Raw genomic sequence first — 25,575 nt, forward strand, 5'->3', positions numbered from 1 at the left:
TTGGCTTCTTTGTACACTATTAATCTATAACAACACATCATGAGATGATCACAGGTTTTGTATGCAGATCTAAAGTCTTAAGCTGTAATTACAAGTAAGTAATTACAACTCTAAGTGTAGTGGTTTTAAAAGCACATTATTTACCACTGAAATGTATTGGAGTAGAAGTAAGTTAAAAATAAAAATAGTGAACCATTAGTTGAGTAATTGTTTTCCACCAATGTTGCGCTGCATACTGAACGGAGTTGAAAGATGTTTTTAAAAACTTTTAAAAATGGAAACAAATTTAAGTGTCCATCCACTTCTTCTATTTGTATTTCTTCATCTTTTGTATTTCAGGTTAGATTCATGATTAAGAATGTATCAACATTATCTAATCAACATCTTCATCACTCATTTGTTTTATTGTTTTGTTTTTTTCTTATTTTTAATGGTATTTTATTTTGTATTCCATTTCATTTTATTCTGAAGGCTGTGGCTGAGAGCGGAAAACCGGAAATAGTGACAGGATACAGGAAACGGTCGCTGCAGTCCAGCCGTTGTAAACTGTAAGTTACCGTTTTCTTTATAATATTTTCTCCCAAATGCTTATGGTAGAGTCAACGTAACTGTAGTGGTACAAGTGATAGAATACGCGGTTTGAAAAATTGAGACGAGCACAAATGACAGCTACTCCCAGCCCTTCCGGAATAAGGAATAACGTTAGCTGGCTAGCGAAAGGAGGTTAGCAAAGGCTAACTTTGGATGTCAAATTTGTCAACAAAGCGGATATTCCTTTCTCTAAAATCACTCATGGGTTGTTCTGTATCTTACAACGGTCGACTGTAACGAAGTATCGACAGTCGGTGATGGAAATAGCTGACAGACGTACTAAAGGTTGTCATTCTGCATCGTTTTAACAGAGATTCGGTTTCTCAAACCAAACTCCATTGAAATATCTGTCAATTTAAAGCTGTTGTTGCCTTTTCTTTAGAAGGGAACATCTTCAACCCCTTGTTAGCGTCTACCTATAGTTAATATTGCCGCAATGATACTTGGTGTCATAACTGCTTATTTTTGACACGTATCAAAGTCTTCGTCCTTCTTTTTACTGTATTTACGTCTGTATTTGTTCGTCTTCAAGCTTCGGATCCAATAGAGGGTGCTGAGGGATACGTCAGTTCGGGTGAATTTATATGGAGCTAATCATATAGTAAGCATGACATTAAACAATAACTGTGATGCTCAATGGACTAAATGAGCACTTGAATCAACAGCAGCTCACGATAATTCACGGACCTTTAACATTTGTAATTTTCCTGAAATTCAAATGAAGGCATTCCTTGTAAATACACGAAATCTAAATCATGATCCTCTATTCTCGAACCAGCACTGAATATATGTCTCACATCAAGTGAGCAATACAATGATATTTTTGTGATAACTTTAAAGAGCACAATTCATTTAACAGGTGTTGTATGCATGAGAAAACGGTATATACTTATTGCCAAGTGGCAAGATTTCTCTCCCAAGTTCTAAAAACACTACGCAGTTGATTCCAATATTTAGATTAAGTATCTGGGTTTTAATGCAGAATGGGTGCCTATGAAGGGCTCTATGAAAACAGAGAAAATGTATCAACTTCACCCAACCGCTTATACTTGGAAAACATTTACTGTAATACAGATGGTAATAAGCAATGAAGAAACACATGGGTAGCCTTCTGCTGACTGGCAACACTTTGATAGGTAAACAGTCTAGAATGTTGCAAATCATGTCTAAAATAAAAGTTGTAAGTTTATTATATCCATTTATTGTAGATGACAATATATTGGTTAGTATTGAAGCTATAATCAAGCAAAGAGGTTTTCAACCTCATTGCTATGATTTTGTCTTACACAGATAAATAATTATCTGTACTGATACAAGTTTTTTGTTGTGTATAATTGCCATCAATGTGTTGGTTTGTTTGCGAACTGGGTATCAGCCCTCATTTCTGGAATCATCTTATTTTTAAGTGTAACATTCTCTTAGTCTTGCTTACTTTATTTGACCGATATGTATGACAAATAAGCAACAAATCTGGAAGCTGTAACCAATTTTTGGTTGGCATTTTTGTTTGAAGAAATGGATTTTAATTTTCCTTCCATTGTATATTTGAAATACACTGATAAGATTGTAGAATGAACTGAAGTGAGGGGTTGCATTTTTTGAAGTAAGATTTTGATTGACCTCCAATAACAACTAAGTAAATGCAACAGTTTTATATTTTAGGAAAGAATACAGTAATTCCATCATTTAGCTGTGAATATTGCAAGTAGATTTGAAACACTCGGGCCGACATCAGACTGTGATGGAACTGATCAGAGTCACGTTGGACCTTAAGGTTCTTTTTGATAGAAACCAGATTTAGATGCAGTAAACAGTCGTAATGTGAGATCAGCTTCGTTAGTTTCAGAAATGTTAGATTAAGCCTACATTGCTCTCACACGGGAAAGCACAATTTCTGCTTGTGTGGATCATACAGTTTTTTTTCTAGTAAGTCTTAATGTTAATATGTTACTTACTAATGACTGTAAGTCTTCTTCAGTGTGATACAGATTCTTCTTTCAGCTCAGCCTCATTAAGTGGGCCGGTGTCAAACAGAACAGAGTCCAAGTCTCTTGAATCTTGACTCTTGTGTACTTTTGTCAAATGATGTTATAACACACTTTCTTCAAATAGACTTTTTCAAGGGAAGCAGTACCTTATCGTGTGTTTGTACAACTGATTGATTATATGAGAGAGCGAATGAGAGGATTTGATTGACAGGTGGATTGCAGACAGGCGCCATGTAGCAGGACTAAGTTGTTGCTGAGCTCCTCCATCATTTGTGTCGACATCCATGCTAGCAGGTCGTCAAGATTTCAGTGAGAGCCGGCTGAGCTCTGCGCTGCTCCCTCTCTTCCCCAGAGTCAGCACTGCCTGACTGGGGGATGGCAGGGGCCAGGCTACACTGATCCATTTCCTGCCCCCCTCTCAGGGCTCTAATTGAAAAATTTGGGTGGCCCTGCTTGTTTGTTTTGGTGGAATGTGGTGGGTTGTGTTTTTTGAGGCTTGTCCTCAGTGCCGCTGCTCCATGGACTTTCGGGGTGAGTCGAGCGACGGGGGTCAGGCCGAGCCTTGTTTGTGAAGCGGCACTTCTCTCTCCACCCCTGTCTGCTCACTGCAGTCTGCCCCACCTGGTAGCCTCCCCCCTGCTGACAGGCTTGCTGGACCACTGGTTTTCACAGTATGGTTTCTGTGACCCAGTCAGACCTGGACAGACAGAGGAGCTCTGAGCTGGGAAAATAGGTCCCAGCACAGCTCGATGAGGCAAGCTCAGTATTAATGTAGTGTGGAAACTTCAAGACTTCTTAAACCTACTAGTTGATTTTAAAGTGACAGAATTTGAAGATTAATGTGAAGTCAGTTCATACTTGTACGTTTTCCCTTAATTTTCCTGCTGTTAACTTCTGTCTGATGATCGGATCTATGTCTGATAATAAATTCAGTATTTAAGGTTTTAGACTGTTGGGGCTGCAGTTATGATTATTTTCATTACTGATTAATGTGCCGATCATTTTCAAGATTAATTGATTAATTGCCAGAGTGCAAATTTCTTCTTCAAATTACTTCTTGTGTCCAACCAATAAGTCCGTAACCCAGAGATTCTTCAATTAATATCATTTTGACTTAAAGCAAGCACCTATCATATTATATTGTAAGGTGCAAAATATTACTATTAACTATATAGACCTGACAGGCATTTGAGGAAAAAAAAGATTGTTGATGATTTGCAAGTCAAATTTATGATTTAAGAACATGTGAAAAAAAAGTTTTGCCAGTTCAATTTTTCTAAATTCCCTTAAAAATGTTTTAACTTGCCTTTCAGGGCTGTCATATTGTAATCTTTATCTTTTCATTAGGATCATTTAGCAGGATCCCTGTTTGCACCTGCTTAAGCATTGGCTGTTCTACCCGGAATCTTTTCCACATACAGTCATATATATTTACACACAATACAGAAGTATACAAACAAAAAAACAAATGGCTCATTTTATCACATATAAAGTTCATGCAGATGAACACCATAGTCATCCCCTCAGTAAACACAAAATAATAAATCAACTACAATTCCTCAAAAGATTTATTTCTCCATGAAGACAAATACGATTAATAAGATATTTGATTTCAAGGCAAAAATAGTCTTAAATTACATTTCATTGTCAAGAGCAAATTCAAATTTTACCAATATTGACACACTTTTAGAACACCTACTGCACTGCTAGTTCTTATTGTACTTTTTATATTGTTTGCACCCTGATTGTTTCCCTTTGTTGCTCTGCCAAATTGCATAAGATACCTTATCTAAATTTGTTTTCGATCCTCAGTTATGTTAACAACTATATTTTGGGGTTCTGGACTGTTGGCCAGACAAAACATCTTCAGCATGGGCTCTAGGAAATTGTATGTTTGCAATAGTTACTGTTTTTTTTACATTTAATTAACAATTTATGATTGAGAATATAATTGGCTGATTAGTTGCACTTTTGTAAACAGTTAAATCAGTAAATTAATTTATAATCAAATGGCTGATTGCACATCACAGTGTTACTAGTATGTGCCTGTGAGGATGGTTCTCACGCTGGTGATGTGTTTTTTGTGTAAAGCAGCCGGGGCAGCAGTGTTACAGCCTGGCTCATTAAGGTTCAGATCTCTCCGTTTCTCCATGTCATTGGGCAAAGCCGCCTGTCTCCAGTCCCTTAATCTTCTGAAAACATCTTCCTGCATTTGCAGGCCGATACTTCATATTTCTGTTTATTGTTGCAGGATTTTTATATGGGAAATTGGGGACTTGACTTCGTTAGGCCTTATTCTAAAAAGCACTGGAGACTGACAAACAAACAAACAGACAGGCCTAAAGATAACAAAGCCTGTGGGCAGACATCATGATGGTTGGATAGTGAGCCAGAGGCACACATCTGATCACTCTGTCCTCCTTCTCTGTCACGAAAGACTCTGTGAACGCTGGAGAAGCTGACTCACTGTGGGAGAACTGACTGGACAGTGGTCGCAGCATCTGTTTTCAAACAGAACCAACGCAGTTCATGTTATTTATGATCCATTTGTTTGAAATATGATACAGCTGACACATATTATGATCCATGTCTTCATTGCCCTCTCCACATTAGAGGCGTATAGTGGTCTGGGTGTGAGCGAACACTGTGGAGGATTGTTCAGAGCTTCACCGAGCCCTTGTGATCAGACCACTCATCTCAGGCTGAGGCTGGCTGATGTTTGGCTCGCTCTGTCTATTCAGAGGAGCCGGGGGGGATCTTTGATGGAATCTGGTGTTTGTGTAATGTTGGGGAGCACCGAGTGAAATGGTGTTAGTGTGAGCTGCAGGCATAGTGAGTTAGCTGCTCTGATGGAAGACGGAGTGGGTGAGGGTGATGAACTGTCTAAATGGGTCTCTTTGTGCCCCCTAAACCCATTACACTCACACATATTCACACACATACAGACCAACACACTCACACATACTTGCCAATCACTGCCATATGTGAGTCACCTTTGAGCTCAGAGCAGCATATGATCTAAGGTATGAACGCCTTATTCATGAGATAGTCATGTTACGCTGTGGGTGTTGATCTGGTGGGTTGGGTAGAGAGATTGTCATGTGTGATGCTGCAGAGAGTTTGTCATGATTTTGAAGTTGTCAAAATTAAAAAGCAAACCAAAGGTCAGAGTTAGAGGAACTTGTGTATGATCAAAGTTGGAGGTTTACACCCGTGGTAATTGTTATTTTGAAGACAGTTAAGATTTGCATTTTCCAGATCAGAATTTTGTCTTAGGTATACATCCTTTCCTTTATTTGATAGTGGAGAGGGAGGAAGCTCCCTGATTTGAACTAGGATATTGAAGTTGTGTGGCTTGTGTCATTGATAAAGTTAGGTAATAATTACTTCTGCCAAGGAGGTTACATTAGATGGATGCCTTAGATATTTGCCATAGGACAATTTTTGGCCAGTATCTGCTAGTAAGGACAATTTGATGTGGATCCATATAAAAAAGCTAATCTATTGGATTTATATATTTGATTATGGAGTAGGCTAGACTGAATTAGAGGGGACTGTTGGGCCTTGATGGAGCTATGCGCTGTACTGGGTGCCATTTTAGTTGTAGAAATCTTATAATTTCTGATCATCTGAAGAATATTTTTTCTTTGTAACTAATGCCCAAAAGTAGTTAAAGATGTCAATTCAGATTTGTCAGAGCCCAATTTGATGCAACCATTTGATGTTATCAATTAACTTTTAGTGGAATCATATTTTTCATTATAACATTACTGTTTTTGTGAATTTGTGTTATCCAAATTAATGATTTCAAACAGATTTGTAATGAAAACCCTTTACAAATGATCTAATGTGACTTTTATCAGAAACACAATTAATTTTTTTTTTAATTATTTTTTAAATTATTTTTATTTGATTTTTCTTATTGGCATTGATTTCAAAATTAGATTTGTTTAATATAGTCATACTTATTTCAGTCATAATCAGTTATTCTTTATTTGCTGTTTTTGTGTGTTTGGCACAAACGCCTGTGATTGGTGATTATGCCAATGAACAGAGAATCGTTGATTTGATCCTTCAGAAGTCAAGCACATGTCCTAATCCATCTCCATGACACTATCCAGTCATCAGCAAGCACAGTGGTACTGATCTCAGTTTTCCTTTTTTATGAAAAAGAAATCCATTGCCATCTAGCCCAGAGCACTGAACATTTTTGGGTTGTACTGTGGTATTTGGAATTAAAATGGTTTCATGTAACAAAAAGATTTGTTTAGAGTTTTAATGAAAAGTTTTTCCTTTGTGCCCTCGTACTCAAGCTAAAAGCCAAGGAGGGGTTGTCACTTATTAGCAGTGCTGCAAGAAGATCCCCAAGCCTCAGACTTCCACAGCTACCACACAGATTAGAGCCAACCCTGCTGTTTGTTAGTCAGCCTCCAAGGAAAACAAACCTGCCTTTTTAGCCCCATTACCAGAGAAAGAGGCTGGGGCTGGGGCTGGGGCTGGGGGCTAACAGCATCATGGCTGGAAGACGATCGAGCAAGAGAAAAAAAGGCTAAATCTGGTTGTGTGTTGTCACTGATTAAATTTAGCCTTCACAGTTCGACATGGCTCAACACATGTAGAAAGAAAGTGATCTTATGGGGATCCTCTGATGCCCCCTAGAGGTTAATACCTTTATCCCTCTTGTGGAAAATGCAGCCTACCTTGTAATTTTCCAGTTGGAGATTCAGAAACATCTTCTTTTGCTCTCCTCTTCATGAGGAAAAATTCATTCATTCAGTCTGTACAAAGTTATAGTTCTCTTTCATAGTTTACAGGGTATTTTTTATAGTGTGTGAGATGAAACTTGCAAAAGTCCCCTTAGTTTGTGCGTGACTTGGTGCATGTGTGTGTGTGCACGCCGGTGTTATAGAGAGGGGTCTGGGCAGTGTTCCCGTGTCCATGCACAGCCCCCAGAGTAAAGTAAACACAGCGGCTCTTTTCTCATCCCAGCCGTCAGCAGGCTCTCCCCAGGCCCGCGCCAGAGACCACACACCCAGACCACACACGCACACACACACACACACACACACACACACACACACACACACACACACACACACACACACATACACATACACACACTGCCCAGACCTCTCCGCAGATCCTTCCACATACTCGAATACACACAGACCACACAACACCAGCTCGGGCCCCTCGCACGCAACCTCGCTGAGCTGTCATTCTGCCCAGCGTGTGTGTGTGTGTGTGTGTGTGTGTGTGTGTGTGTGTGTGTGTGTGTGTGTGTGTTGGGGGGGGGGTGCAGGCTATCTGTGTGTTTGTGCACGTGTATTTCCAAGATGTGGTGGGGGGACACTCCTAGAAGAAGCAGAATCAGAATTGTAGCAAATAAAGATCTCTCTGCCCCTTGCCGCTCTCACTCTAAACATATGGGATTGATGAAGGATATGCCGAGCTCTTGTTTAGGCCTGTTAACCTCTTATCTTCTTCATGTCACATACATAGGCCCTCCATTTCCTCTGACAAGTGCAGGGCCGTAGCAACAACATGAGGTAAATCCTGTTGGAGTTTTCTTGTTAACTCCGGGATGTCAGGGCAACTGAGGGGGCCCTGTGGCAGAGAAGTTTCCCAGAAAATGTCGTCCTCTCTGAGGATTCTAGGTCAATGCATGTGCTCCTGTGTCAGTATAGCATGTAGCCATGAGGCAAATATTGAGCATCTGATCAATTCTGAGACTCAGTGGTCTGGATGTTACATGGTAACTACAGAAACTTTTCATCTCTTAAGGGAATCACAACAATTCTGGTAACTGATTAATCCAGAGATGTATCAAACCATTTATGGCTTTCTTCGCAAAATTGTGTGACTTCATATGTTTATTCCTTAGGCCATGGTTTGTGGTGGAGCTGTTGTACTACACTATATTATATCAAAAGATATTCCTGATTCTTTGTTTTTTCCCATTTACATCTCTCCATCACTAACTATGACCTCAATGTTGAACATTTTTCAGTTAATACTTCTATGACCATGTAAACCAAAACCGAACATTATAGGCATCATAAAAGTAGACTTCATGGGACAACAGTTGCATAAGGTTGTACAGGTGCACCTAATTAAGTGTAAAGCACAATATGTTGCCGCTGTTGTTTATTTGAACTCACCATGGCAATTGAGATACTCGTGTTTTGTGTACAACACTGCCGTGTAGTTTGTTGATGTTACATCAAAGGGCTGTCCTGTAAAATACGGTTTGCAAATGATGATTATTTTCATGATCGCATAGAGAATAATGTGATGTGATAATAATGTGAATAATGTCATAACTCCAAAATATTCAAACTAAAGAAAAGCAAGGATGTGAAGCTAAAACCAAATCAGGTTAAATATTTGCAAGTCATAAATGAATTAAACTATGAATCAAAAATGCTAACACATTTTCTGTCAATAGATTAATCAATATATAATCTGTTATAAAGGTGAAGGTCCATAGAGCTCAAGGTTCATGCAACATATGCAATTTAAGCAAACTATGTTTTTAAACATTTTTTTTTTATTTTTGTTTTCATTTTGAGTAACTTAAAAAAAAAAGAAAATGACTTAAATTCAAGTTAACTGAATATTTATTGATGAAAATATAATTTCAGTAATTTTCATGTAACCCTGTTTGCATATCAAGTAACCCCATGGGGGTGTTGACCCCAAGGTTGGGAAAGTCATTTCTCAAGGAAACATGCCAGATGCAACCTGTCCCAGCTTCTCATACATGATGATTATCTTCTTTTCTCTGTTATGACAATAAAAAATTAAATATGTTTGGGTTTTACACTGCAGACTAGCAATTTTAAGCTCTACTGTGAAGTTTCCTAACAATTATAATTTAGAATACTCATAAGATGGAGCCCTAGTGTTAACCCCTGGCTGCTGCAGGGGTTAAAACTGAGGTTCTTTTTCCAGGAAGGTCTCTCTAACAAGTAGACTAATCAATGTTGTGGTCTGTCAGTTTTGATCTCCTTTGATATCAGCACCCCCGTTGGCTCTTGGAAGTCATCTTGCACCTCAGTTGTACGCCTACACGTAATTAGTGACCATATAACTGTGCAAAGGGTGAACTTGTTGCAGGTCTGGTCCGTGTGAACTCCTGCATTGTTTGTGGGGAACGTGTTTTGACTGCAGAGCAAAAGGGCGGAAACCTCTCTCAAACTGCTTCAGAGAGTCTCCATTGGTCAGCCTTTTTGAGACCTGGCAGTAATTTATTAGCAAACATCTGTGCTGCTGAAATCCATCCTTTCATTTTTTCATTTGGAACGATTCCCTCTCTTCCTTTGCTCAGCCCCAACATGAACTGATTTGCATGGGTGCTCCTTCGTTGGTACCATAATCTGTACAGTATTGTGTGGGCTTATGTGGAATGATTGGGGAGTCCAGGTTTATTTATCCTTCGCTGTGAGGTTTACATTCTTCCCTTCCTCCCTGCTCTCTGTCTGCTCCTTCATTCTTGGCTCCCTTCACTATTTTTCCTATTATCTGAGAGATAACTGCCGCAATGCATACATTGTTTGGAGACCTACAGGGTGGGAAATTAACGCTAGCTGCCAGCCAAGTGGTGCTCATATTTTTTAGCTTTCATTCAATTAAAGAAATTGGAATATTAGGCTGTCTGGTAATTCAGTAAAAGTGCATGGTGACTTTTAAAAAATGATATACCATATTTATTATTCAGAGAGGTATTTGGGTTCACCAGCTATGGTTTCATGTTAACATGAAGATTTTTTCTTCATCCTCTTTTAAGACCTGATGGTACTGTTTTCAGTACAGCAGCTTGAAAGTGTATTGTGTAGCTGTTGCATCATTCATTTATCTGATTATAAAAACCCTTTATTAACGCTTTGTAAATAGACACATCTAATGATATGCTGATTATTTAAGTGCAGTGCATGGAGCTTGATGAGGTTTATGTTAGTCATTATGTCCTCTAACATCTGCCAGTCTTTTTCCACATCCAGGTACAGACTGACCCGGCAATCCTGTCTGCCCCAGGCCACCATGTCTCGAGCCCGTCAGCCCCCGCTGGTCACGGGCATCTCACCCAAGGAAGGTGCGGCTTGGACCAAAGTGACCATCCGTGGAGAAAACCTGGGCACGGGCCCAGCCGACCTCATCGGTAATACATTTATAACCACATAACTAACCACACACGCAGTTTTGTCTCTGTAAAATGTTGTCATTTCTATGTGTGTTGAACTTTTAAAGTAAATTTCTCTATTAATTTGAATGGTGAATGAAGACATCCATATTAATTCTTTACATGTTCCCCTCTTGATAATTTTTTTCTTTCTTATTTTTTTCTGAAGAAAATACACACAGGCGTAAAATTCATACATCGTGATAAATATGTAGTATTTAGATATTTTTTATATCAGCAAACAGAAGTATACCGGCATAAGATGTCATCATTATGTAATTATCATTAATTTGTTTTATCCATAACAGTAATTCATTCCAATATGATTTATCTCAAATTTTATAGTCTTTCTGTGTTAGTGACTAATGTTGAGGAAATGTAAATCTACTTTGTCATTTAATTTCTACAGCATTTTGTATTAACTGATTTTATTAACTCATCCATCAACAAACCACAGCGACCCCTTTTTGTGTTTAGGCTGGTTTAAAGTTTGTTTTTGTTTATATGATTCGTAAGTGGATGGGACGCCAGATTCTTTTCCCCCCGCTGGAGAAAGAATTGCATCACTTTTTAACTATCGAGGTTTTATTTTCACTACGATTTAATAAGTTGAGTAAAAACGACTTGAAAACTGAACTCAAGCAAGTTAAATACTATTTAAGGTCATTTTTTAGAGAAATTATGTTTCATATTACAGCAATAACTAACTTTATCTTTTACTTTACTCCAATTAACTTGACTGCACACAGAAGTACGGTAGTTAAAATGTTCAAGTAAGTGTTGTGTTAAAATAAGTGTTCATGAATTAGGGTGTTTGGTTCTTCAAAGTTACTAAAATTATTGTTGAGAAAATAAACAACGTCTGATATATCCATTGTGGATTTATTGTACAAAAAGCACTCCAGGACTTGATGAGAGTAAAAAGACAAACCAAAGAAAATGCTGAGATATTTTACTGCTATGCAATTTAGTTGTTTTTTCTGCTAAATTCTGCTTTCTCCATAGAACACTGAATACACAAATGTTAGTTTCTGTAAATATTAGAATTACTGTATGTCAAGTTTGAGAAACTCCAAAGCTATCAACATGTATAAGTATGAAAATACAGTTGCTGTGTCTGTTTTTTGAGAATTACAAGAGCCACACAGATGGACTTCCGCCCATCTTGTTCTCATTATGTGTTTGAACGTCACACTTTTTCTATACTAACATTTTCCCTCATGTTGGCCAATTTCTCCTCTGTCCTATTTCTTGGACTCACATACTGCTCCACGGCATGCGGGGCTCTGGCCCATGATGCAGGTCTATTCCTGACTTTGACTGTCCCTGGGGCCTGGAATTAGACAATTAGATATGCACAAATGTGTGTGAGTGCTTATGTATTCAAAGAAAGTGGCCAGTAGAGAACAGAGGCAGGAAATGGGGCTCTAATGGGCATATTATTCACGGTTTTATAGGCTATTTGTTGATCAGCTTTCACTAGCTTTTATGATGTTTGATTATAGACACATGGAGCTTGCTGAATCCCTTTAGCTGAAAATGGCAGAGTAATCTTTGTGTCTGTCTTCTAGTGTCCAAATAGTTTTCAAGAGGGTTTTAAAAGAGGACGACAGATGTAGAGGCAGAGTGTACATTGTGCCAGTAATGGGCCACTTAGCAGTCAAGTGACACACGTTAGCTTAAAGGAGCTGAGTGAGAGGAAGGAAGGTCACGGCCACCCACACCCAGCCTGACCCAAACTTGAACTCTGACCCCTGGTGACACTTCGACTAAACTTGCTAATAGACGCCAATTCAGTCTGAGTGAGCTCCTCTTGTTATACATTGTCTGTGTGTGTGTCGGTACTACAGTCTGTTTATTTGTGCTGTCACCGTGTGTCTATATCTCTCACCCTTTTCACCTTTTCCTTCTCTCTTCCATCTCAGGTCTGTTGATCTGCGGCCATAACTGCCTGCTGACAGCCGAGTGGATGTCAGCCAGCAAGATAGTGTGCCGCGTGGGTCCTGCTAAAGATGACAAGGGAGAGATCATTGTCACCACCAAGTCTGGAGGTCTCGGCACTTCCACGGTCTCATTCAAACTGCTCCGGCCAGAGAGGATTGGTAAGACTCAGCAGAGTGAAAATATATTCATTTGACATCATGTCTTTTTTTTTTTTTTTCCAATAAACTAGTGTGTTTACAAAATGCATAAAATGTAAGAGTATTGTATATGTATATATTGCTAGAGCTCAAGCTGACGTCTTCGTGTTGTTCTTTTTTTCTAACTAACATCTGAAACCAAAGATATTCTAAAAAGATAGAATGTCAAAAGATATTAATGTTACAGCAATATAAAACTGAAACACACTGCAATCTCGCAGGGTTGTGGACAGATAAATCATATGAAGGCATCATCTTGGGCTCTTGGAAACTTTGATCAACATTTTGTGACATTTTATACAAAAAACATCCAATTGATTGAAAGAGAAAACTATTATGTACTATGTACAGCAAAGTGCATGTTTTTTCTGAAATTACAGAAAACACATTGAACATATGCACCTTACCAGGACCTGCAAACGTAAAATAGGTGCTGAATGTATAGTTTCTGATGGTTTAATTACAATATGGAGAAACAGTTAAAATATTAAAGATAAAAAAAATAAAGTATGGTACATGGTGCTGCTTGAACCTGCATGTCTGTGTACACTATGACCCCGTCCACACATACATGTATGTATTTTTGAAAACAGTGTTCAAAAGCAGGAACGCTCTCTGTCCAGAAGCGTGTTTTAGCACTTATCAATAATACAATAATCTCCATTTATACAAACATACCTGAAACCCATGACCGTTCATGTACACTCGGCATGCAATACTGCACAAACTTTTTCTTCTCTTTACTTACCTATTTTTATTTTTGTTCCTATTATATATTTTAGTGCAGCGAGTAATTTTTCCCCCAAAAACATGGCAAGATGTTTTGGCAGGAAAACGTGACTGCTCCTTACAGAATCTTTCTGGATGATGCTGTTTTTATTAAAACATGGCCAATTTGTCTCCTTTTAAGACACTAAGAAGATCCAATTAGTAAGTGGACATGGATGTCTCCACCATCTTTGCCAAAGATGGTTTCTGCCCATCTCAATGTAAAACAGAATAAGGCATTTCTGAAAATCTTAACACTAGAATGATTTTTCCTAAAATGGCCTTTAAGTGTGTATGCACACCCCAAATGCCTGGAAAAGGTTCCATTTTAAAAAATACCCATGTCTGTGTGAATAGTGCCTGTTTCAGAGAGTACACGTGTGTGTGTGTGTGTGTGTGTGTGTGAGTGCACATCTGGGATGTGTTGTTGAGCTCAGTGACGTTTGTCTTGTGTCTCCTGTCCTGTAGGTATCCTGGACCAGTCGGCTGTATGGGTAGATGAGATGAACTACTACGACATGAGAACCGACCGCAACAAAGGCATTTCCCCCCTCTCTCTGCGACCCAGCAATCCACTGGGCATCGAGTTAGACAAGTACGGGCCCAGAACATACGAACACATGTGCAGACAAAAATCACTCTGCGCAATCACACCACCATAAACACACGCTCACTAGTTATTGAGTCATGTTTTACATCCCTAAACAGAAACAAACTCTCCCCATATGCAGGCATTTGAAATATTATGCCAACACAGAGATGGCTGAACTGCCTGTAACCGCCGCTCACAGGGAGTGGAAACTGAATAATTGTGTATAAAGCAGAGAGGACGACGATAGGAAGGGATTTGGAAAGAACTTAAAACAGCGACCCACACACGTTTGTATGTGGCCTGAGAGCAGGCAGCATGGTGCTGCCTCCCACGCGCCTGGCAGGGAATGCAGAACTTGTAATATATAGTTTGTGTTGTCAGGTTCTGGCATTTCTAGCTTAGTGTTTGTTTGGTTTAGAGGGGCCGGGGGCAAGTGACCGCTCGTGGCCGGAGGCGAGACCCCCATAAACAAGCTGTACCATTCTCCCGTCTCTCAGGGTTGCATTAAACATCCTGCGTAAGTCTACCTATTCTATTCTATGTGAAACCAATATGTGGACACACTTTCATCTGTGCATCTTAATAATTTCTGTTGATGTAAAATACTCCGAAAAGGATTTGATCAAAGGAGCTGTTTGTTAAGGATCATCACTCTATGCGTGTAATTGTATGATGATCTCATTGCATGGTTATTCAGCTGTAGCTGTTTGCACCAGCTGTTTGTAACATCATATTGCCCTTTATATGATATTATTGTTTGATAAGTGGAGATTAAAAAGTTACTAGATCACAACACAAACTGGTTTGTACATAGAGCTTAATTGTAACTAAATAATTCCTACAAGGTAACAATTCAGCAGCTGACAAAATAAAACAATCAAAAACACAATATGACCCACTTACAATGAGCAGAGTTAACATGGATATCTTATTCGACCTGGCAATCGTGTTGAAATGCAAATTTGAAATGATAATAAATTTGTTAAATGCAGGTATAATGTACAGACTCAACTCATCTAAGTCAGTGAATTATTACAGTTACTCACCTCCAGTAGTGTTAAGAAACTGGCAGGGTTCAACGTTAGGTGATTCACTTCTTAGCTGCTTCCATCATCTGCTGTTGAAAGAACAATGTGTTTACTTCTTTTTTGCCTGATTGGCAGTTAGAGATTATATTGTTGATTCCTCTGTGATGGATGGCGCCATAGGTGTTTCTTAACAGCCATGCATGACTAATGGCTTTTGCAGCCAAGAAATTTAAGTTTTACGATCATAACTAACTCCAGTGAATTACATTGCCAGGTTAGTACTTGGTTAAGGACTTATTACATAAACTGAATAGCTGGCGCAACACAGTCCAAATCAAAGTCAAAACCTTTTTTTTATTTACCCAAGGTTCCAATGTTTGAAAAATGATACATTATGAGGTGTAATGCCTGCTTAAAGCTACAAACGTGTCTAATTGATGTCCTCTACAAATTGAACATTGGTATCTCCCGAGGAAACATGATGAGGAGCGTTTTCTGTAGTTTCCTCAAAAACACTTTTTCTTGAGCATGAATTGCACCACACAAAAAAGTGTTTAAAACACTTACAAAGTAATCAACAGTGAACATATCTACCTCTAATCGTAATATTCAGTGCCCAAAATATTATATGTTCATGTACAGTAAATGTGTGTTTCTACCTGCATATAGTCTCATTTTAGAATTTCAGGAACTCTAATGAAATAATATAATGTGATATGAATGACTGTGTACAGTATGTATTATGCTTAACAACATACTAAGTGCTTCTGGTCTGTGTTTGTGTGTGCGTACGTCACCAAGTGTTTTCTTATATATGGATTTTCTGTTACACAGACTGTAGGCCTTACTACTGTACTGTCCATGCTTCAGTTTTTCTACATATGTGTCTTTAACTGCAGAGTGGGTGGTGGTGGTGGAGGGCAAGGTTTGTGTAGGCCACGGGTCATTAGTAGAGATCAAGCTTCCCTAATGAGTTCTTGGCCCTCCAGGGGCACCCAGGCGTCATACACTTCACTTCCCACGCCAAGCTCTCTCAGTCTGGGTACTTTTTGGCTGCACGCTGCCCCCTGCTGGCAAATCTGACCCCAACATGATATAAAACTGGTTTGGCCATGGCCTCTTCATTCATAGGTTGCCATATGGTACAATATATTTATACATCAATTTTTCTTAATCTTAGAGTAACAGGGTAATCCTTAGTATTTTTCTATTGTTTAAATACTGTAAGCTACATCATTTACAGTGGGGTTCACATTTGTGTTTATGTGTCTTCTCCCAGAGGCAAAATCCCACAGAAAGACATGGAGCTGACATTTCCTGGAATGAGTGGAGACTTCACCAGTGAGAACTTCTCTGCCACCTGGTACCTCATAGAAAACCATTCAGGCTCCAGGTACTTCCTTAGTTATCACTAACAAATTGCATTCCTCATAACTACTAGTAAGGAAGAGGAGTGAAAAAAGGCAATGCTTATGCAACTTTGAAACGTCCATTTGGATCAAACTCTCTGGAAAACAATGGAGCTCAACAATGACTGCCCATATTTTGAACTTCTCTGGTTCTAAAAGTGCATTTCCCATTTATTTACACCATTAACAATTTAGAAAATCCTTATACAGAGCCTGCAACCATGCCAGCCATATATATATATATATATATATATATATATATATATCTATATATATATATATCTATATATATATATATATATATATATATTAATAAACATAACCTCAATATTGCCAGTTATGTTTTCATGCAATTTTTGTTACTAGAGCCCAATAGTCCATGTCATTTATTGTTTTGTTTTGTTGTTTTTTTTATCATATTTATGTTTCTTTAGGATATTTCGATATTTGTTTCACTTTTAAATTACAGTATCTGAATATTTGTAAGAATTTAAAGTTCACTGTTTTCTTAGTGTACTTTTGATATGCTATGATGTTATCATTATATCAGTAGCATAAATGGTAATAAAGTATTATTATTTTCTGGACAATCCAACAACAGTGGTTATCGTGAAAAACCTACTTATAGCCCCAATTTGTGATACATACTGTGAGATTGCAATGACAAAATCGCCGACATGACGTTATGCATTCATTTTGAGGTTGTAGTTTTCTTGGCTGAATCTTCACATGGTCATTTAGTCCTTCAGAAAACAGTCCAATATGTAGACGAGGTAGCCGCTGACCCATCAGCCCTCAGCCCAGTTGACAGAGGAGAGTTATTTTGGACTCTCCTGGCTTCCTCTCCCCCTTCTTAGCCTTTCAATAACCCAGACCCCAGGATCCAGCATGACCAGGGGCCTCTGTTTGGACCTCACCGGGTGAATGTTTCTTCCTGCGGAGGAAACCTCAGTCAGGACACTGACAGACACATGCACACACACATGCACTCACATTGACAAAAAATGTGTGTATGATTGTCTTTCTGAGATAGACACTTCTGTATCTCCTGAGAACGAAAAGGCCAAATATTATGAATGTAATATAGTGCTTAAATGACTGTGCTTGATTGACTAATCAGACAGTGCAATCAGAAAATGCATTTACAGCTACTATGATAATACATTGCTTGTTATCTAGTAAAAATGCCAAACATTTGTGAGTTCTGGCTTTTTAAAGACATTGATTTTTTTGCATTTTGTATGGCATTGTAAACTGGACTGTAAGCCGACTGCAATTTGAAAACATGATCTTGGATCCTTGTAATGGACATTTAATACAGGGTGTCTGTAGGTCTTTTTTTTAAAATGAATATTGGTTTTAAACAATATTGAATATTACTAAATCTGAATTTGTGTGTTCCTAATTGCTACAAACATTTTGTGTAATTTAATTTATCCATCTGTAATTTATTTTACTCAAAATAAGTTAAGCTCTTCTGCAAGTCCACTTTAGATCTTTAAAAATACCACTGAAGCTAATCCTGACTTTTTACGATATACTTGCACTTACCTGTTGGAAAAATAAATCCACTCACTCTAATAACCCTATTCTTGCATGTAACCTACTTCTCCACGGGACAACATATATAATACTACTGCACATATTTACCTGCAATGCTTGAATAAGAAAAAGCTGATTTTTGTAATGATCTGTCTCAAATTTGGTTAAAGACTTTCTTTAAAAGATCATTTTAAGTGTCTCTTACCTGTAGAAACTCTGTTGCAGATTAAACAATCAATTGATTAACTAGACAGATGATTACACTAATAAAAGTAATCACAAGTTGTTGGTCTAATGTAATGGCATGATCCTTTTGTTTTTGTTTTGTAAGTTTTGAACAGTTGAAGATGGCAGCCAGTAACCTGAAGAAGCAGGCCACTAAGAAGAATGAGGGGAGTCTGGCCTATGTGAAAGGAGGCCTCAGTACGTTCTTTGAGGCCCAGGACGCTCTGGCAGGTGAGAGGGATTAACACATTTTTGTGTGCCATGGAACCGCACCACATGCTCCACAATTAATACACAAACTTCAGAATCATCACTCTTCATCTCTGCTCAGAGAACGAGATCTTGACTTTTGGCAAGTGTTCATGTCTTGGATATCTTGGGTATTTCTCTCTGTCTACATGCGGTTTAGCAGTGGTTGATTAAAGAGGCTCATTTGGATGCTGTGTGAAAATGCTTCACTTTCTGCCAGTTACACAAGCCAACTACAACATGGCTAATTCACCTTCATCAAAATGAGATCAGCTCTCACCTGTCACACACAGTCTCACTTGAGTCTCTCTAGAGCCTGGAAGAAGTGGACACACACACACTTGGCTACATTGACTCTCATAAATGTCTCAAGGTAGCAGAGACTGACTGCTGTCGCTCTGCCAGGTACCTCAAATCAATTGTTTGCTTCATCATTCATATTTTTGTCTGTTTACTCTCTCCTCCCGCCATAACCGCTCAGTTACTTCCCCTTACTATTTATATGTACACTTTTCTGCCTCCATCATTATTATTATTGCTTTCCGTATGTTTGTGCCCTGGTTGGGAGAGAGGCTATGTTTTCATTGTTAGTGGCTGAATCTAAATAAACGGAGCAGACCAACACAATGCAGGCCAGAGTATTAGGACTGATAGTGCTGATAACAGACCCAATATGACCAATGGGAACAATGAACAGCCATTCTCACGTTCAGACTGAGCGTGCCTACTATGTGCCCGTTGCTCCAATGGGAAATGTACAGTCACTACAGATGGAGGAAGCAGTACAGCATGGAAGAACTTAAGTGACCTGTGAACCAAGAGGGCATAATGGTATTTGACCAGACAGGGTTTAATGTATTGAATGTACGACAAATCTTATTATAAGATACCCCACTTTCTTTGCATCACTTATTTTTGGATGAAGACTTTTATAAGATAGGGAACACTTTTACTTATTTTATTGTGTGTTTATTTTATTTTAAGGTAGCCACATATAGCATGTTTAATGTAGTGTGTCATTTATCAAATTCAACAAAACAAAACAACCAGCAAACTATAGTCAATTAATTTGGATGTATTGTATTGAAGATGAAAATGGACAATACCAGTGAAAGAAGGGTTGTTTCACCTTAACAACAGCTATGCTAATAAGCAATGTTTTGAAAAGGTCAATATACATTTGTCAAACTCATCAGTTTATCCTCATCCTGAGAACCATTTCCCCTTCCCCAAAAGTGGAAATGAAATACTTTACAATTAAGGCTGTACTTATGTATTATTTTTAATTGTTTAATTGTTCCATTATCTTTTGCAGATATTTCAATTGTGATATGATTCACGAATAGTGGGAATGATAATTTTTTCATCAAAGTGTTCACTAAAAAATTCACTGAATTCACTGAAAATAACTTTGATACTGACATTGAAAATCTTGATGATGTAACATTTGTTGGGGTTTGTAGCAACACGCACATTCAAACCCACGTGAAACTAATAGTAAGTAGTTCCAAACAATCAATCCGATTGGTCAGCTACACATTTAGCACATGATCAAATCAGCAAAAAAACAATTTCAGCAGTTATCTTCATTACACCATTGAGCTAAAAGCGCAGTTGTTGTTTATATGTGTGGTATTTATTCAGTTTGGGAAATCCCACGATCTCTGGAAAGCATTAACGTCAGCTCAGGGCTGACTCAACAGGGATCAGAAATCAACTCTGCTGCAAGGTCGTTACTGAGGGTCAGCCCACTTGCTGGATGGGCACACTAGATTTCATTACATTTGAGTCTACTGATGTGACTGATTGTTGTACAGTTATTAGTCAGACTGTTTGAATTTCCAGGGAAACAGAGATAACACTAACAATGTTTTAAAGTTAATAATGAATTGCCCCACAGTAAGAATACGTTTTGATTATATCTTTTATTTTGTTGGTAACCGTTGTTATAATAACGATATTACGCTTGAAGGTAAGCATTATTGTCATTATTTGTACTTAAGTGATGTGATCTGTAAGCAGCACACCATCTTGCTTAAATGTTTACTCTTTAAAAATCATGTCCCTGCCCTTTTTAAAGGGAATTTTTAGTTTAGAAAAAGCACGTTCTCGTGTTCGAAGCAGCAACTTGGCTTAGAAGTTCATTTTTAAACTTCCTGACTCCCGTCTTCTCACCATGACTCATTACAGCACTAAAACATCCTTTCTCGGCCAACATTTGGCTCCCAGTCATAGAAAATGAAGTGGTAGCCCAGAATGGATAGCTCAAGTGGAGATATTCTGTACACTTGGGATGGTCAGCCAAACCGACATACCAGCCGGCATGCTGCCAGCAGCCAGCCAGCTCGAGACAGCTCTGCAATAGCTCACTGCCAGGCCTAGTTAGCACAGCTGTCTGTGCGACTGTGAATCCTTTCTTTGTCCCTCAGCAGCATTTGACCGATTTGTGTTGTTCTGACTCATTTCAAATGAACCTCACCTGAGATGTGAAAGTTTAAAAGAAATGAGCTGTGGAAAAAACAGAAATTAACAGGTTCTCCTTGTTCAGAATTAGCCTCGTTGGATGTTGCTGTAGTGCTTCCAGCCCTCTCAATCATCATCAAGTCAGTTTTGTCTCCTCTCATGTTTATTTTCAGTACTGCTTGCATGTGAGATTTTTATTGATGACTTTAATAGAAGTCTGGAGTTGTTTTTAATGCAAGAGTGCTGCTGAAGGCAAGGTGGAAACATTGAATCGAAGCCAAATCTGGGAAAAGAAATGAGGCGGACAGAAAATATTTAGAGCAAACAGCAGGACTCTGACTCTTTCTTCTTGCCCCAGCTAATTGCCTCTTAATTGCTCTCTAGTATAGCAAACCATCACCAGAAATAGAAAAACAAAAATGTCTCTTTTTGATGAACTATGAACTCAGTGCTTAAGAACACAGTTTAGACTTTTGCATCTGTAATTAAAGTGCTGTTTGGGTTTGTTAGTAGATGTTGGCTTTCGGCAAATGAAGACTGGGGAGTCGAGCCAGTTTAATACGTCAAGGTTGTATTCTTAAAAAGGTTGGGTTAGAAGTGCATCATCAAGTCACATGGCCTTAAATGTTGGTAGTAGTAATCTACTGCAGGCAAATCATTTTTGTATTAAACAATAAAAATTCTTGACCGGGTTCAGATGATGGATGTACATGTTAATTACTGGAGGCAGAAAGTCTGATTCCATTAAAATGGGGAAGCTGTGTAAAACATAAATAAAAACAATGCAATCATTTGCAATTGAGCTGTGTTTAATGACAACAGTTTTCCAAATTGTTCCTGAGTCCTTGCCTTTTGAAGACACTCCTTCCATGCTCAATCATAATACTGTGACCTGTTGCCAATAAACCTGTTTACCTGTGGAATTTACCGAACAGGTGTTATTGTTTTTTCCACAGTCTTTTGTTGCCCCTATCCCAACTTGTATGAAACAGGTTACTGGCATAGAATTCAGAATAAGCAGATATTTACAAAAATCAATGAAGGTGATGAGTAAAGCAGTAAATAATTGTACTGGTTTCATTTGAGTATATGCCAGATGGATTAGCAAATTATCACATTTTGAGGAGTTGAGGTTGTGTGTTGTTAGGACAAATGCATCTAATCCATTGATGTCATTTAAATCAAGTGCCAAGGCTTCTATCAAGTCATCCTAGTTTTGAGGTCAGACATTTGCAGTGGGTCCTTTTCTTTTTATGTAAGTTTCAAGAAATCCCATCAAGTCATTTTTCCCCTTGCCAAATTTATAGTTTGTTATAATATTGTAATTGTTTGCAGAAAGTAATTTTTGTGCTGTGCGGTCTTGTAAACCACAGACTGGTGAAAGAAATGGAAGATTTGGGGCATGGAGACTGAGGTCATGAGGCCTCTGTGACGAGTTGAGCCATGCTGCTGAGACCGAGATGCTCCAGCTGATTGACTGACTGACTGACGGTCAGTCAGGGAGTCCGGGGTTTGTTTCTTCTAAAATGTTGAAATTTGTGGTTTTTCATTGTTGTGTGAAAAGGAAGTCTCCCAGTGATGCAGGAAACGGAACGGCTACCGTGTTCCAAAAATGCCAGATTCCCAGGGCCTATTCCCTGAGCCCCCAGCCCAGGCAGGAGTCAAAACATCTCCAGCTTTAGAATCCAGGGACACTGTATTTTTATTCTTATTCATTTTTTTTCCTCCTCGGTGGTTCCAGGAAGTGAAGCGGGTGCTCCAGCTCTTCCTCAGGTCCTGACTGCGTGTGTTATCCGGACTCTGACCTGATGTTTAGGTTAGCTGTTGCGTCATCAGCCCTTCAGTGTGTGACAGATGCAGAGGACACACAGATGGCAACAGGGCAAAGGGGGAGTGTGGAGACGTGAAGCAGACCTGCAGTGTATGTGTGTGTGTGTGTGTGTGTGTGTGTGTGTGTGTGTGTGTGTGTGTGTGTGTGTGTGTGTGTGTGTGTGTGTGTGTGTGTGTGTGTGTGTGTGTGTGTGTGTGTGAAGCTTACTCTTCCTGTGTGTTCAGCCCTATCAATCCTGTGCTCTCCCATATACACTCCCCCGTGTACGTGCGTTTGTCCAGACCTGCATTGGCGAGCATTGAGAGGTCCTCGTAAGGCCCGGCGACGTCCGTCCTGATTAGGCTAAAGCATGTTTGGACAGAGTGTTTTAGGAATACCTCAATTTCTGCCTTGAGGCTCCTGTCTGTCAAAATGGACCCACATATTTATTTACAGAACTCTCCCACTTTACTTTGCCTCCCTCTGCTGTGTCCGAGCTCTGCTAACAGCCAGAATTCTTAGCGGGAGAAGAGAGAAGGCAGGCAAGTGGAGAGAGTAGAAGAGAGAGGATTGTTATCCTTTTTTTTCCCATGTTTCTGTCTCTTGCTTTCATTCTTGAGATGTCTGCTTGTTGCATATTTGAATCGCTCCACAAGTATGTATGAGAAGGTCTGCTAAGCCTTCTCTAGCTCTCTTCCACTCTGTCAATAAACCCACACTGCAGCTCTCAGCACCCAGCTGCCCGCTACCCCACACCATTTATTTATTCACTGGGGCAGCCACACCGCTCGCTCTGCCTCTCTTTCTCTCTCTCTGTTTTTTCCCCTCATTCCCTCTTTTCAAATTCCCTGTCCCGCGTAAAGCTCTTCACGCTAAGTGATGGATACAAGCCATCAGAGAGTTCCTCCCACTTCCCCCTCAGCAACAGTCATTTTTGGCTTCCTGACTTCTGCTCTGCTCTCCCAACTGTTATTTTTCAGAGAGGTTGAAACATGTTAGAGTTGCATTACCTCCAGGTCAGAGGGCTCCAAATGTCCCAAGACCACAAAACTGTGCTGCTAATGGCTTTGCTGAGGAGAATTGATCCAGTACAGTCGCCGTTGAACCAGGTCAGGTTCTCTGTTGCGTGGGAACCGGCACATGGGGGGTGGGTGGGGGTTCAATAGCAGCATCTGTGGGTGGAGATCAGCAAGGTTATCTCCCATCTACCACTGGGGTAGGGCCTGTTTATTGTTTTACCTTCGGTTCCCGAAATTGAAAATGTTCCTGTCTCAGGGGAGTGCACGTTGGTTTCTCCACAGTGTGGAGAACCTTTTTCCATTTTTTTTTTTGTTCTTTTTCCCACATTTCTTCCCACTTTAACATTTATACTTATAATTGTGTTTATACCTGATTCTATTTTAGTGGATTTTCTCTATCACAGTCCTTTGCAGTACTTAATTAATTTTGACTTTTGTGTTACAGCCATCCACCAGAGGCTGGAGTCTGATGGTACTGAGAGAGTGGAGGGATCAATGACCCAACGATTAGAAAACATCCTAAACAGTAAGAATCTTCTCATTTAGAGTCCAACAATATAAACTGCAGATGGAGTATTTATATTGCATGTTATTGTACAGGTTGAGTTTTTGGGACATTTATCCCCAAAACGTACTTTCAGCACATCAAGGCCGCATTTGACAAAGATATCTTATCGATTCCCAAATTGATTTGAGAAATTTGGATTGAATTTGGACACAACTCTAAATACTGCCAACTTGGATGCAGTTAGATTTTTACTGGTTGATTTTTACTCGATAGAATTAGCTAAGTAAATTTGGTTCTTGACACTTTCTGTGTACTGTTCATCAATCTTTGATTTATCTTTGCAATCTTACCGCAACATGGATAGAAAAACACATATTTATATCACACATACTAAAAAACATTTAAACTCTTTCACTCAATATTGACACAAACACAGCTTTTTTATGCAGGCATAATAAAAAGCCCACTTTGGCTTGTTTTTCTCCCCCCCGCACATTGTGTTAAACATTATATTTTACAGTTTGTCCTTATCTTGATTTTAAAATGAAAATAAAATTTGAAGAGCAAAATGGTCAAAGAGACAGTCTAATGCTGTGCTATCTAACTTGACCATCCATTTGTCATCAGATACTGATACGGCATCCATTGACCAAACACACTGTATACATTCAGTTGCCTTTGTACATCTTCTGCTTTTTAGCAAGCAGATCTCTAAGCAGATTCTGTGTTCCCACCCTCTCATCTCATACATGATAATGTGACTTTTCTAATGGAGGGTCAATAAGCAGGTCCTTTTCCCGGAGTCTAGAGTAAATAAACCCTTCAGCCGGACGTAGCTTTCATCCCCACAGCCCCAGACTTGTGGGCCCATGGCCCAGTGGGCCCAGGCCACCATTTACCCTAAAAAACCCATGCGTCAAAAACATGCAGCACTAATCAGCCAATCACAACATAGGAATATTCTTCTCTTGACAACTCAGATTTGTGAGTGAAAAATGTGAACTATTCTCTGTTCAGTCCCATGCTGGTTTTCCTTCAGGGATTTTGTTTTGGGGGTGGG

At 39.1% G+C, this 25,575-nt stretch overlaps 1 protein-coding gene across 1 annotated transcript in view; it reads left to right on the forward strand.

The window, feature by feature from the left end:
* The first annotated feature begins 471 nt into the window (after nucleotides 1-471).
* exoc2 (exocyst complex component 2) overlaps nucleotides 472-25,575 on the forward strand; it is a 49,297-nt gene continuing 24,193 nt past the window's right edge. Inside the window, exons 1-7 of the mRNA XM_037115059.1 lie at nucleotides 472-548; nucleotides 10,583-10,740; nucleotides 12,687-12,863; nucleotides 14,139-14,265; nucleotides 16,570-16,683; nucleotides 18,573-18,697; nucleotides 24,453-24,533. Coding sequence (XP_036970954.1) covers nucleotides 10,623-10,740; nucleotides 12,687-12,863; nucleotides 14,139-14,265; nucleotides 16,570-16,683; nucleotides 18,573-18,697; nucleotides 24,453-24,533 — 742 coding nt within the window. The 5' untranslated portion in view covers nucleotides 472-548; nucleotides 10,583-10,622. The remainder of the gene's footprint in view (nucleotides 549-10,582; nucleotides 10,741-12,686; nucleotides 12,864-14,138; nucleotides 14,266-16,569; nucleotides 16,684-18,572; nucleotides 18,698-24,452; nucleotides 24,534-25,575) is intronic.

The sequence above is a fragment of the Acanthopagrus latus genome, chromosome 11, assembly GCF_904848185.1.
Source record: "Acanthopagrus latus isolate v.2019 chromosome 11, fAcaLat1.1, whole genome shotgun sequence".
Lineage (NCBI taxonomy): Eukaryota > Metazoa > Chordata > Actinopteri > Spariformes > Sparidae > Acanthopagrus > Acanthopagrus latus.